This window comes from Psammomys obesus, unplaced genomic scaffold (genome assembly GCF_907164565.1).
Source record: "Psammomys obesus unplaced genomic scaffold, mPsaObe1.curated_primary_1811, whole genome shotgun sequence".
Lineage (NCBI taxonomy): Eukaryota > Metazoa > Chordata > Mammalia > Rodentia > Muridae > Psammomys > Psammomys obesus.
Window position 1 is genome coordinate 19,778,948 of NW_026592510.1, and position 13,917 is coordinate 19,792,864.

The 13,917-nt window shown below is 42.9% G+C and overlaps 1 protein-coding gene across 1 annotated transcript in view; it reads right to left on the reverse strand.

Moving 5' to 3' along the window:
• The window catches only part of Prune2 (prune homolog 2 with BCH domain), a 195,805-nt gene extending 184,815 nt beyond the window's left edge, over positions 1-10,990 (reverse strand). Inside the window, exons 1-2 of the mRNA XM_055613838.1 lie at positions 10,916-10,990; positions 1,131-1,280 (exon numbers count right to left, since the gene is read on the reverse strand). Of these exons, the coding sequence (XP_055469813.1) occupies positions 1,131-1,260 (130 nt within the window). The 5' untranslated portion in view covers positions 1,261-1,280; positions 10,916-10,990. The remainder of the gene's footprint in view (positions 1-1,130; positions 1,281-10,915) is intronic.
• Positions 10,991-13,917: the final 2,927 nt, after the last annotated feature.

Consider the following 13,917-nt stretch of genomic DNA (forward strand, 5'->3'; position numbering starts at 1 on the left):
GAGAACTCCACTGGCCACCTGAGAACTCCACTGGCCACCTGAGAACTTCGCTGGCCACTTGAGTCCACTATGGGGAATTCACTCCCCACTAGACTAAGGGGCCCTGACCATTTCAATGGTCTGCTGGTTTAACAAACAGCAACTAAACCTAGTTCATAGTACTTTACCTGTTTCTCTTGTGTTAAAACACCTACTGTGACCACTATTTCAAACTGTTAGGCCAGTGTTAGCCAACTCACAAAATTCCAGAAAGTTAGCCCGTGTGGCCTGCTCCCATCCACCACTTTACTCAGTGGGGGGGGGGCACCCTAAAGTGCAGATTTAACTCTTTCTCAGAGTTTCCTAGTGAGCCTTGGTGTCCTACAGAGCCTAATGGCTGGATAAAGCATTTGAGAGAGACTCCTCAAATAAATGAGATTACTCCTACAAAACTCCAAATAAAGGAGAAATTTTTGTAGTTTGTATTTTCTCCTTAAAGGCAGGCCTTCTGGATTTAGATCCTTCCCCCACTCAGTTGTATATTGGATGCTGGGAGAGCAGAGGAGCCTGCTGTGGTTCAGTGTTCTAATCTGGAGAGGGGGGTTGTCAGGAAGATTCAGGAAGATCATCCTTACAAATTTAGACTATCAGAACCTTGCTCTGATGAAGCTCTCACCGAAATACAGCTGTTTATTATTAACAGCTGCTTATTATTCCACTGTCCCAAGGAAGCCTAGACTTAGAGAACAATTTTGTTGGCTTAGACATCCTTCTCTGTCTTCTAAACAAAACCAAAATTATGAAATCCCATTTTTTTTTTTTTTGTGCAGCTTCAGCGATATTCTCAAAATAGGATTTGTTCAACAGGTATAGACACCACATGGATTAGCTCATAGGTTAGTTATACACCCAGGCAGAAGCCTGAGAAAGGGGTTCCAACATAGGGACCTGCTTCCATACCGACAGCATAAACCCAGACACCCCCCCCCCGCGCGCGCGCGCACACACACACACACACACACACACACACACACACACACACACAGCGAAAGGGGGAAGAATGCGCAAGTACACTCAGATTCACCTCCTGATAGCACCCCACAGGAGAGCCACCCCTCCCAGGAGCAGTGAGAGTTGGGACGGTCACTCACCCTGAGCGCTGAGCTGGGTCTCCTGCAGCACGCTGATGATATCATCCCTGGGAGGCAGGTTGGGAAACTGTTCTTCCAGGATGGAGAGGATCTCCTCCTGCTTCTCTGGGAGTTCGGGATCCATGGTCATCCACTTGAACAGGATGCTGCCTGAAAGGCATGGGGACAAACACCCTTGAGCTCTCCCTCAGCCCACACAGGAACAACAAAAACCACCATCCTCATGCTGCAGGTACTGGCTTCAGTGGCAGGACTGGCCCCTGCTCTCCAGGGCACAGTTTAGGAAGAAGGAACAAAGCACCTCCACACAAACATGGGAAAGGAGATGGCCTTGGTTTCCAATAATTTCAAAATAGAAATTAATGGTCAACTATTTAAAATTTTAGTCAATTCCATCCTTTTTGAGGGACCAGAGAATACTCTTCCAACTCACCATGCTACCAATTTTATATATTCATTTACTTCTTTTTAATAGCCAAATAACTGTACAATTCCATGGTGCACAGCCATGCAGTCTGACAGCTTAGCTAACCGAAGGCTGTTTCTAGCCTTTCAAGCCCCATACATGGCTTTGAAGTGATTTATAGTTATCTAATTATACAGTCTCACAGCCTGGGTCTAAACTTTAAACTGAGATTATCAGTTTGCTACTCTGGTTTTAGGGAAAAATGTAGAAATAAAGAAATAATAATAATAATAATAACAATAATAATAATAATAATAATAATAATAATAATAATAATAATAAAAAAGAATAGGTACCAGGGTGTGGTAGCACATGCCTGTAATTCCAGCACTTGGGGAAGGAGAGGCAGATGGATCTCTGTGAGTTCCAGGCCAGTTTGGTCTACAAAGTGAGTCCTAGACAGCCAAGGCTACACAGAAAAACCCTGTCTCAAAATCAAACAAACAAACAAAACAAAACAAAAAATAGGCTGAAGAGTTAGAGACAGGTAACAAAAGCCATTTCAAACTGCTTTGTATTTGTATTCTAAGGGCAATGGGGGATCATTACAGAGTTTTAAATTGGAGCAGCAACATGCTATCACCTACATTTTGAATTTTTCTAAGCCAGAATTTGTACTCTGGCTACCATCTAGAGAATAAAATAGAAAAGGAAATGTAGGTAGCCCAGCTGTTTTTCTCCTCTGTTTTGTGTATATGAATAGCATCTTACCATGAAGAAAAATGGGACAGAATTACTAGAAATGACCAAGTAACAGTAGAGGGTGACCAAGAGAATTTGAGTAGATTTTTGGTATTAAAAATATAAAACATAAAAATCATTTTCTCATTTGTTTTTAAGGCCAACACAAATCCAAATCTTACAAAGGGTGTTCACCAGCTTCTGGATCCGGTAGACCAGCTGAACAAGAACACATGCCCAGCAACAACAGAAAACCTGTGACTGCATCAGAGGTCACATAGCAGCAACTTGGGAGCTAGGATGGTGCAAGTACAGAGCAGAGACTCAGCATGCCAGCTGCTTCCCTATTGGGGCAGCTGCTAATTCAGAAGCTGTAGCCACTGGGCAGAGAAGCCCTGAGCCCTAAGAGCAGTCTCATAAGGCCTTGGAGAAGACTCTTAGTCATCTTGGTTTTGAGATGGCAGGCCTGAGGGGTTACCAACCTAGCTAGCTCCTTGATTTTATAAACACAGTTTTTGGGGACACAGCCATCTCTGTTAATTTATACATCGTTTATAGGCTTTTTAAAAATATATGAGGTCAGACTTAATTGTCTCAACAGAGCCTGAAATATCTGCTTGTTGGCCCTCTTTGGGAAACATTTGCTGGCTGCTGCCAAGGAGAAGGGTAAAACAAAAACAGAATGTTCTCCAAGTATTGCAAATCCTGCTCTGAGTCGATTTGAACAGACAGATCAGGTCTCTGTGACTCTTCCAGCTGCTCTGAGGTGGGAAAGGAAGTCCCCTCGACACTAGAGAACTCACCATCACCTCACCTCCTTGACACTGTCTGTAACTAAGGCTCAGCCATCCTTCAAAAGCTACCAGACAGAAGGGAACTGAAACCCAGTGACTGTAAACTATGGAGGGAAAACTCACAAGAAGATGGATGGGAACAGAGCCAAAGGGAATAAAATGAAACTAGCCAGAGAATTGAATCTTATGACCAATTACATGAAAATTTAAAATTCTAAATTTTAATGGCCTGGCTTAAGAACCTCAAAATGTTTTCCACAGTAGATCAGATTTGGCAGGGAACTGGAAACCAAGTGAGAGGAAAATATGTACACTGATGCCTGGAGAGAAAAAGTGACCAAAACTACAAAGAAAGTTGTGGGGACCTAAGAACACAGGACTGGTTTTAATATGTGTGGGACAGTTCCCACGAGGGAAGGGAGGAAGAGAATTATAATATTTAAGAAAAACTATGAACCCAAATCATGATTAACATAAAGTGAAACATCTGCAGGCAGGAAAACTGCTAAAAATTACACAGAAAAAGATTAAGTCAGTGTGAGAAAAAAAAAAAAAAACACTCCAAACAAAAAATGTGCAGTGAAACAGAACCCGGATTCTTAGTTAAAAGGATGGAAGAAGGTAGAATCCTGGCTTCAAAATGCAGGCAAACATCATCACCGTTCCAGAGCCCCACATTCAGGGAAAACATGGCTGAAAACAGGCATTTCTAGGGAAAAGGTAGAAGTGTGTCACAAATAAATAAACTCTGAAATAAACACAAAGGCAAAAGACAACAATTTCAGATCATTGAAAACCCAAATACAGGAAGGAAGACCATTTGGGCAATGTAAATAATGTGGTCAGCACAAATCGGCATTCCCTGTACGAAGCAATCATGGTATCTTAGAGAGCTTAAAATAGATTCAATTCAACACGTGTTAGTAGGAGGGGCTGAATAGAGAGGAAGCATTCTAAGGCTCTTAGATTGTTCAGAGAAATGGTAGCAATGTCAAGCTATATGAGCTTTTCACTTGTATGTTGTGTTTTCCGTTGAACAAAAAAAGGATGGAAGAGTAGAGGAGAGGAAAAAGAGATAAGTGAAAAGGGAGGGGAAGGGAAAGAGAGAACTGGAGAAAGGGAAAGAGAGGGTGAGGGAGAAGGAAGAGAAAAGGGAGGAAGGGAGAGGAAAGGGAAAAAGAAGAGGAAGGAAAGGTTAGGGGAGAAGGGAAGGAGGAAGAATTGAAAGTGCATTTCCCCTTACAAGGTCTGCAAAAGCCTCAAAAAAAATCTTCACATGACATGAAAATAGTAAGCAAATTTAGCAATTTGCTGCATATAAGGGGAGTATGCAAAAATTTATATAAACAATCACCAAACAATTAAAAGTCAAAATTTAAAAGTTGAATGGTTTCAAATATAAAATATTTAAGAATCTCTTTCACAAATATGTAGTTGACTTGGTCAAATTAAGAATCAGCTTTTCTTTGATGTGAGGGTTTGAGGGTTTCTTTATTACCCCGTATTTTAATTTTGGTAAAGTGGATAAAGTTGGAGTACAATAATAAAATGTATTATCTTGAGAAAAGTTAAGCATATGCTTCAATATATTCTATATGGTCTTATGTTTTATTCATTTTTAAATGATTAAGAGCAATCATGAAGTGGTGAATAAGCCTCATAATAAATGATCATAGATGATATGTTTTTATGAAAGTATTTTAAGAGTTAAGATGCATTTTTTTTTTCAAATTCTCTGAAGGTAAGATAGCATTTTTACATATTTGCATGCTGCCCTGCTATCAGGCTTAATAGAACCCAGCTAGATTCCTAGATCTGTGCTGGATCCTATGCTCATCATAGTGCAAAGCATTATTTTGATGAAAGATATAAAGGAAGTCTCCACACAGATAAGAAGACAGAAGAAAACAAAGGGCGCTTTAATATTTGTTGTAGACAGGCTAGAGAGATGGCTCGGCCGTTAAAGGCCACGCTCACAACTGTAAATATTTGTTATAGACAACTGCAGGCTTGCCATGTGGCTGAGAGTCTTGGTTTTAAAACACACAGAAAGAGAAACGCAATGTTTAAATTCAATAGAAGATACTTGGGTAAGCAGAATCCAACAGCATGGCTCACTCTAACTCCACACCCTGAGCTGTCTTTACTGGATGACAAAGGCTATGGCCCACCTTCATCCCAGGACTCCTTTGGAGACTCTCCACTTCACATTAGAAACATATTTGTCCATGTTATCTTATAAGATTTATTATTTTCAAACTTTCAAATAAAGAAAATATCGCACACCAAAATTAACCAGACCCTAAGTCTATACAACACCATGAACTTCTATGCAGTTAGACAAGGCATCACAGAGGGGACCTGTATAAAATTTAATGTGAAACTCTACTCCCTCTGTTCTGAATGCCCAGAAACACACTTAATAATTATATAATTGTGTTATGAATTGGTATCAAGATATAGAGTAGCCAGAGACACCTGTTAGCACATTAGAGCCTGGTTCTTAATGAGTGCCAACTTGACTTCTAGCAAATTTTGAGGACAGAAACAATCCATAAACCTGTACCCAAAAGCATCCCAGTTATTCACAGGCTGATAAGAAGGAGACAAAATTAAGAGCAATTAAGAACAAGCAACAAAAAAGGCAATTGTAATAAAATATAACAAATGTTTTATTTCTATCAGAAGAATGGGGATGTAAAGAGCCTCTTGCTAATAACACTGCACATGAGAAACTGGGAGGCAGTTAGCACAGGAGATTAGTGTTGTCTACATGATGAATTCCTAATAAAGAAAGTGTGTGTGTGTGTGGGGGGGGGTGCTTTAATCTCTTTTCTCTTTACCTGACATTTTTTTCCATACTGAAACAAAAAAATATTAAAGAATAAAAACAGAGATGTGCAGAGAAAGAAAAGAGAAAGGAAAAAAGACAATGTAATTCCCATTTTTGTCTAAAAAAATATGAAAACAAGCACATTCTTTGTTTGCAGTCCTTGCGGATTTAGTGTCTTAATGTAAGAGAAAGGGTACCTTTGTGTGGCTGAAAACTAAAGCCGGGATCTCACAGTTACTTTAATTTTCTAAGAGAAACTATAAATTCTATTTCCCACCCCTGGCCTCTCCCTAAGCAAAGCAGACAGCATAATTCCTCGGATGTCATAACCATTTGGAAATGGCATGATTCACCCTTTGGGCAAGAGAGGAAGAAAACACACCCACCTTGGCTCTGTCCCTTTCCCATTTGACCTCCTTATAAGGACCTTTTTGAAGCCGTTAACGCAGTCTACCAAAATAGCAAACAACTAGTCTTTATTAAAGGTCAGCTGGGATTGCCAGCAGAATGGAGAGCCAGCTCCTGAGGACTTGGCCATGGCTTTCCACTTCACTCAATTCTAAGAACAAGGGCTGCAGTTTGCTTTAGTCTTCAACCTGCGGCTGCTGTCAAGGGCTTATGCAAACAAACTTGAAGGGCCATTGGGGCAAAGTATGGACTCAATGGAAGCACGCTTGGAAATCAGTGACTGAAATCTCACTGCCAGATGGTTCCTGGAAACACACACACACACAAACACACACACACACACACACACACACACACACACCACACGCGCACACACCTCGGTGTGATGATTCAGCAATTTAATGGATCCTGGAGTTGGCAGCCTCCCCTAGAACACACCTCTGAGGAAATAAAGCAACGCAGGCTGAACAGAATGATGGTTTCTGTGTATGGCACAAACCCAGAATATGACCAAAGACAAAGTTTAGGCCACAAAATGTGACTATTAGATATGTTCACATTGGTCATATTTGACAATAATAATAAAAGAATCTTCCAGAAAGGGCAGGGGAAGAGAAGCAAGAAAAGGAGATGAAAGGAGAAAAGAAAGAAAAAGAGAATGACACAATAAGAACAAAGGGAGATGGGAAGGAAGAAGCCGAAAGATTTTAAGATACATTTCTATGAACTAAGGCCGATGATCTTACCAGCACGACAGCCCTGTCTTCCTGTGCATATCATGTCTTACACAAAAAATTAAAAAGTGAGACTTTATAAATACATGCCTTAGCAGTTTGTGCCTTGAAATTACTAAGTTTCAAACTAAGCCCAGATGCAGCAGCTTGGAGAAGCTCCTGTTTAAAGCCCAGCAATGTCTTCTCTGCCTGTAACCACAGAGCATGCAGACAGAAGGAAAAGCAAGCTCCTACTGCAGCACGATTAGACGGAGAAGGAAAAATCTCCACAGAGCTGTAGACCAGGTACTTAAGAAAGAAGCTTATGCAAACAATGTGATAGAGACAGGGGAAGCTTGTGAACAAAGAAACGAAGCGCGGATGTACAGAGCTGAGATAGGCACGGCCCGAGGCGAGAAAAGCAAGCGACCTGGGTGCCTCTGCAGAACTCAGGCGTATGCTTTGGAGGTGTGGCAGCTCCGTTCTCTTCTCTGGCTCTTTGGTGGCACATTTATCAAATAAAACACTGTGTGGGGATACCAAACACGAGGAATGACCAAATCAATGAGAACCGCCTTGACAGACTCCACTTTGAATGTGGGCTCTTCTGGGAGACATAGCTTCATCTGTGTGAAGTACCTGACTGGGGAGATTTGTACTGTATGAAGACACTGCAAAGAAGCAAGTGGGAGAGACAGAAGCCAGCAACAGGGACGGCCAGACTGACAAACTTATTGGAAGGATGAATTAAGGTGTCGACTGTTACATTGTCATAATTTGCTCAGTTAATAAGCACTGATAGCTATTTTAAAAGAAGAGAAATTAAATTCAAATTATACTTGAAACACTGCTGTTGCACTGAGTTACTTGTTAGCACACATCCCTAACTGTCCTCAGGGCCAAAAGGCCACAGTAGCAAGGAAAACTGTCAGAGAAGCATTCGGAGATTTTATCAATGATGACAGCATGACAGCAATGAAAATGGCCACTTAGCAACTCCGATAGCAATCAGGTTCTACGTCAGTATTTGAATAAAATAGCATAGTATATTGCAAACAGTTTGGTAGCTAATTACAGTAGGAAGTTTTAGGGCCAAGGAGATGAAATGATTGAATCTGAATATTTATTTTTGTGTTGAGAGAAAGGCATCAACAGATACAGATGAATTGGAACAATGGCAGCAGAGTCAGGTACCTTTTTGAGAGGACTGATGGGGAAAAAAAGAGAAGAAAAGTTCACCTTTAAAATTAGTTTGTTCCTCTTTAGAAGCAAAGAAAACAGGAGACAAGCCCTCTCTGTGACAGAGATGCACACCTGTCCAGAGGACCTGTCTTCATAATAATGTGAAATTCACCAGGAATCACATTTCTGTTATCATTTGTTTCAAGAAGCTTGCATCCAAAGTTTGAAACTGGATACTGTTGCCACACCCCCAAATTTTATATGAGATCCTGATTTTTTGTTTCTTTGTTTGTTTGTTTGTTTGTTTGTTTGTTTGTTTGTTTTGAGATAGGGTTTCTATGTGTAGACTTGACTGTCCTAGGCTCACTTTGTAGCCCAGACTGGCCTGAATTCACAGAGATCCATCTGCCTCTGAATGCTCCCTGAATGCTGGCTGATGTGATTCTTTCCTCTACTGTTCTTTCTCTTCACCCTGACTCTTTTACTGTTTTATTTTGTTGTGTGCCATTTGGCAAGATACTTTAAATACTCTGTGCAAGAAGTATTTAAATGACAAGATGAGAGATTCGTAGATAACTGAGCTGTGAGGGTACACACTGTGTTTAAAGTACATGTGTAGATGTGAGAGTGAAGAGAATGTACACTGACTCTCTGGGTCCATTCATGTAAAGCACACAACCGTACAAAACCCATGTGCTGTGACCCGAGCTACATACTCAGGGCTGGTTAAAGGATAACGACAAGCAAAGAAATTGATGCCACGGATTCAGAACGCTGGCTACCTCCAGGCAGGAGCAAGCTGTGGGCACAAGAAAAAGGCAATGTCTGCACATTCCCTCTCTAGCTGAGTAATTACCAAAGGGCGGGTCCTTCCCGATGATCTACTGGGCTGTGCGTTTGTATTTTTATAGACATGTTTTGTATTCTTTTCCTCAGATGCAGTATGTGCCGAGGAGAGTGGGGGCACCGGGGGCACAGGGTAGGGATGTGGCCACAGCCTACAAGGCGTCTCTTTTCAGGAGACTGACATTCTGGAGGGACAGGTGGAAAAGGAATGACAGGCAGAGGAACAGGCACCCCACGGGGGGGGGGGGGGGGGGGGGCGTGGGTGCTCCAGAGTGAGAAAAGCTGGGGATGCCTGAAAAACCTCAGGGGGGCACATCTAATGAGGAGATGGGTATTTGAATGGGGCCAGGGAGAGGCCATGCTTCTCAGAAGGCCTGAATTCTGAATGTGATCAGTGGTAGCCAGAGACCTGTCACCACCCTATGGATACCTTTTAAAGGCAACTGATTTTGTGGAAGAAATAGATCAAAGTAGGTTTAGATTGGGTCTCCATCAGCGATCGTGGAAAACGTCAGTGGAAAACAGTTGCAACAAAGAGAAAACCCAGTTATGACCCGGATGGAAAGCTAGCTGGAAAGCTTCTGATGGGTCGTTATACTACTTAGGACCAGTTTCCTGGGGCTTTTGGTTCTAAAACTTGTAGAAGAACTATGTAACTCTTGGACTTCCCCTCCAAATTGTGTTAGAAAGTGAGGCAGAAGAAAAAAGTCTTTGGAAGAGTTGAGCCAGCCTGCTCTGAGCCTACACTATTTTTCGTTCCATCGGTCTGTCTCCCAACTGTCCTACATTAAACAATAATTTGTGCCTGCCATGACTACTGTGAACCGTGGAAGGAAAAGAAAACTTTATACAAAAAAAAAAATGCATATCTTATATGTAAAAATAACTGAATGTCTGTGCTCACTTTGTGGGAAGTTTCTAATGTGAAATCATTCATTGGAAGCAGGAGGTTCCAGCAATGGAGAATAGCAGCGTATGGTCAGCCCAGTATCTCTAGGCAGTTGAGCCCAGGACCCACACAGATACTGAAATGTGTGAGTGCCCTACGCCCATGTGTAAGACAAAGCAGAGCTTGTCTGCACCCTGTGAAACCCTCAGATGTCTTTCACACACCTTACAATACTTAGAATACTCAGTGTAATCCTCTGCCTTACTTAGTACAATGGAGAAAAGGTGTAAAGTGTTAAGCTTGGTTTTTTTTTTTAGAGAATAATATTAATAAGAGATGCCTTTGTTGTGGCGGATACACACACAGTTTAAAGCGATTATCTTCAGCCCAAGGCGGGATGAGTCCATGAGGTGGAGACCCTGGACACAGAAGAAGGCTGACTGTGACTGTACCCTGCAGCAGGGACCCACATTAAAAACCTATGCAATGCAACCTGTAGAAGACCGGGCTGAAGGACGCTGCATCATATCATCCGAACAAAAACGTGCCTATTTTGCCCTGCAGGCAGGATTATACACACCAAGCTTGCAACGTATTGGTGGATGCTCCAAGGCCACAGGAACAGGGAATTCTGATCCGTGCTCACACTGTCGCAGAGAAGAATCTCCTTTGGAAGCTATTAACAGCCAGAGGAGCTGCTCTCGCTCGCCAGCCAGGGTGCAGCAGGCCCATTTAACATTCCTGTCTAGTGAAACGGCACAGGCCCTTGTGCCTGTTTCTAAATGCACATTTTTAATATTCAATATAATGCTACTCTTTAACAAACTCTTTACTCCCTGCCTCTCTGATGAAGCTTCCCGGGGTCTTTAAAGGGATTGTTAACCCAAGAATGGATCGCACTCTTTCTGCATGAGCAGGTTGAGAGCCAGCCCATTAAGCTTCCTGTCTCTACTGCGGCGGCGCCCATCCGCACCTCTGAGGAGATGTGCCAGCTGCTGGGTGATGAGCTCGGGGGCCTCGCGCAGGAACTCCTTCAGCACCAGAGAGGAGGAAGACTCTGGGAACCCCAGCTCGCCATCGCTCTGCACTCCAGGGTTGATGACTCTGACAACTGCGGCTTCCAAAGTTCTGTCCTCACTGTAAAATAAACAGAGAGGAGAAGAAAGAGCTAAGTCATGCTTTCCCACTCTGCTTCCTGATTCGGTCTCTACTCTCACATGAATGGTGATTTCCCCCTAAATGGCCCAAACACAGATTCTCATGACTATGAACAGGACCTAACTGGAGCGGGAGAGTTGGCTAAGACACCAGCAGAGCAAGCGTGAGGACCGGAGTTCAGATCCCCAGTATCCATGTAAAAACCGGAAGTGGGGTGGGTGAGAGGGGCGCCCTGGGGTTTGGCGGTCAGCCAGTCTAGCCAATCAGTGAGCACCGCGTTCATTGATTGGCCTTTTGAGGTTGGGAGGGAGACACCTGACATGGATCTGGGATCTGTAGGAGCTTGCATACCTTTGAATTCTCCCTCTCTCCCCCCACAGAGAAGAGAATAGGATGTTATTACATGTCTCTTCACATGTCATTTCCACTCATTCCGGTCACCAGGATTCCTACAGTATTTTCATACCTCCACAACGACTATTATGTTTCAGTTTCCACACAACCAGAAACACTGTAACTCTGTTCAGACCCTGTGAAATGGGTTCGAGCAAGATCTCCATTTTCCTACTAGGGAAACTGCAGAACCCTGGGCTAAGGAATGTGTTCAATCGTCAGGTGAACAGGGAGTGGAGCTTTTAACTGAATCTGACTCCTACTCGGAACAGTCTCTGAAGTTAAGAAGAAAAACAAACCAAAACTCAAAAGCCCACTGTGCCCAAGATGGCCTCACTATGGCTAGTTTAACTCGGACTGGTAATTAACTCGCTGAATAAATTTTGCACTTTTTTTTTTCTTTTTGAGTGTTGAAGATCAATCTCGGACAAACACTTTGGATGCTAGGCAAGTGTTTGGTCACTGGGCTACCCCCCCTCCCTCAGCTCCTCACCTCAGCTGTTTTTCTGGAGTATTATATTTCATAAACAATCACACCCTCAGTTGTCTCAAAGACAACTTAATGCTTTCCATTTTAAGCGGCGACAAAATTCTTCCCCAATTCCTGTGCTGTGGAGTTGTCTCCAACTCATGAGTTGTCTTGAAAGAGCTGGACATAACTTTAGTGCAAGAAGGAAGAACACCCAGGCTGCTGTGGTTTGGGGACTGACTTTCCTCCAAAGGTCCACATAGGCAGGACGGTTCCCACGGTGGACAGACTGGGAGGTGTTGAAGGCTTTAAGGGGCGAGGCGGGACAGCAATCCTGAGATTACTGGGGACAAGCCCTCACAGGGGGTTGGATAGCTCACGTTTTAGCTTCTGCCCTGGTTCAAGGTGTGACTGCTCTGCTCTTCTTGCTGATAGACCTCTCTCACCACATGCTCTGGGCTGAGGCTTGACTCTTCAGAGCCATGAGAAGAACAAACCTCTCCTTACTTCCTAAGCAGCTTGTGTCATAGTGATGGAAAATACAGCTGAGAACTGAAGACAGTCCGAAAACTCACCCCAAACTTCCAGCCTCTGGTCAACAGGTGGCTGATAAATACCATTCGAAAGAATTTCATTTGCTTCAAACAGTAAGGAATAAGGCAGCCCACAGAGTGCTTTCAAAACACCTTATAACCGATTGTGGAACTGAGGCTGCCTATGCATGCTTTAATTCATATGTAAATATGCATCCTAAAAAAAACGGGTTACATTTAAAATTATTAAATGTAAGGGTCTTATTTTAAGTATTTAAGTATTCAAAGGTCAAGCTTAATTGGTAAAGGTCATCAACAATAGGCATGGCTAAAGAATGAACCAGTCAAGCTGCAGGTACTCAGCTGATGTCCTGTCACTCAACAGCAGCAGAGAGTGTGCCACAAAGGCTGCTCTGTGCTTGTCTGTCTATGGGGACTTCTCATTCCTCTCCCGTTATCTTAGATCCTTGCTCCAGTTAGCAGTTCCTAAGTGACTGAAGGAGGCAGAAGAGCTAAATTCTGATCTCTAGTGTCACATGTGGTACCCTGGGCAAATGCACCCGTGACACTAGATTTCCTGTCTACGGGATGAGGTGACTGAGCTGCATGGGTTTTCAACAGCCTGTCTTTCTTTTACCACACAAAACGAAAACCATGATCAAGTCATCTCCGTGGTCCATTTCCCAATTTCCCCCTTTTCTCTGATGAGATTTCTTTAGGGTCTTTCTGTTTTATCCGCTTTCAATTTTTGCTACTTATCTTCAACATTAATACATAGGATTATTGAGCCGCTCATGAGGGAATATTATTCTGGCAAATTTTACAAGCACATTCTACTTAAAGGCAGCACATTTGAAGTTTCAAAGCAAACACAGAGAACCTGCATAGACCAAATTTTGTCATTAAAGAAAAGTACTCCTTTTTTAAACACCAAGGTGCATGGTGATAACCAACCAGACCTTCACATGGGACAAATTCACAGAGCCTCAGAGCAGGCCTTACCTCCCCAGGACGTGGCTGCCCACGAGCGTTATCGACAGTTTCCCTTCGTCATTCAGCTGATGGAGGTTAATTTCATCTCGGAATATGTGGAGCGACTCAGAGATGTTCAGCTCTTCTAAAATAAACCTTGTCTCTGTGAAGTAGCTGAATTCAGTTCTTGGGATATTCAGCACTGGCACGCAGAGGACCCCCGGTGGACTGACCTATGGAAAGAGAAGTCGCCTCAGCCCCCGGAAGCAGCAGTTTTCCTCCAGCTCGAGGCCAATTGTTAAAGAGAGTATTAGCCTACTCTTCACAACTAAACCATTTGGCATTCAAAACCAGTCTCCCTGAGCACAGTTACAGAGCACTTTCCACTAGTGAGAGGATCCTGGTGTCCTATGCCTAAAGTATTATTACATGTGTTTATTTCTCTGTGTG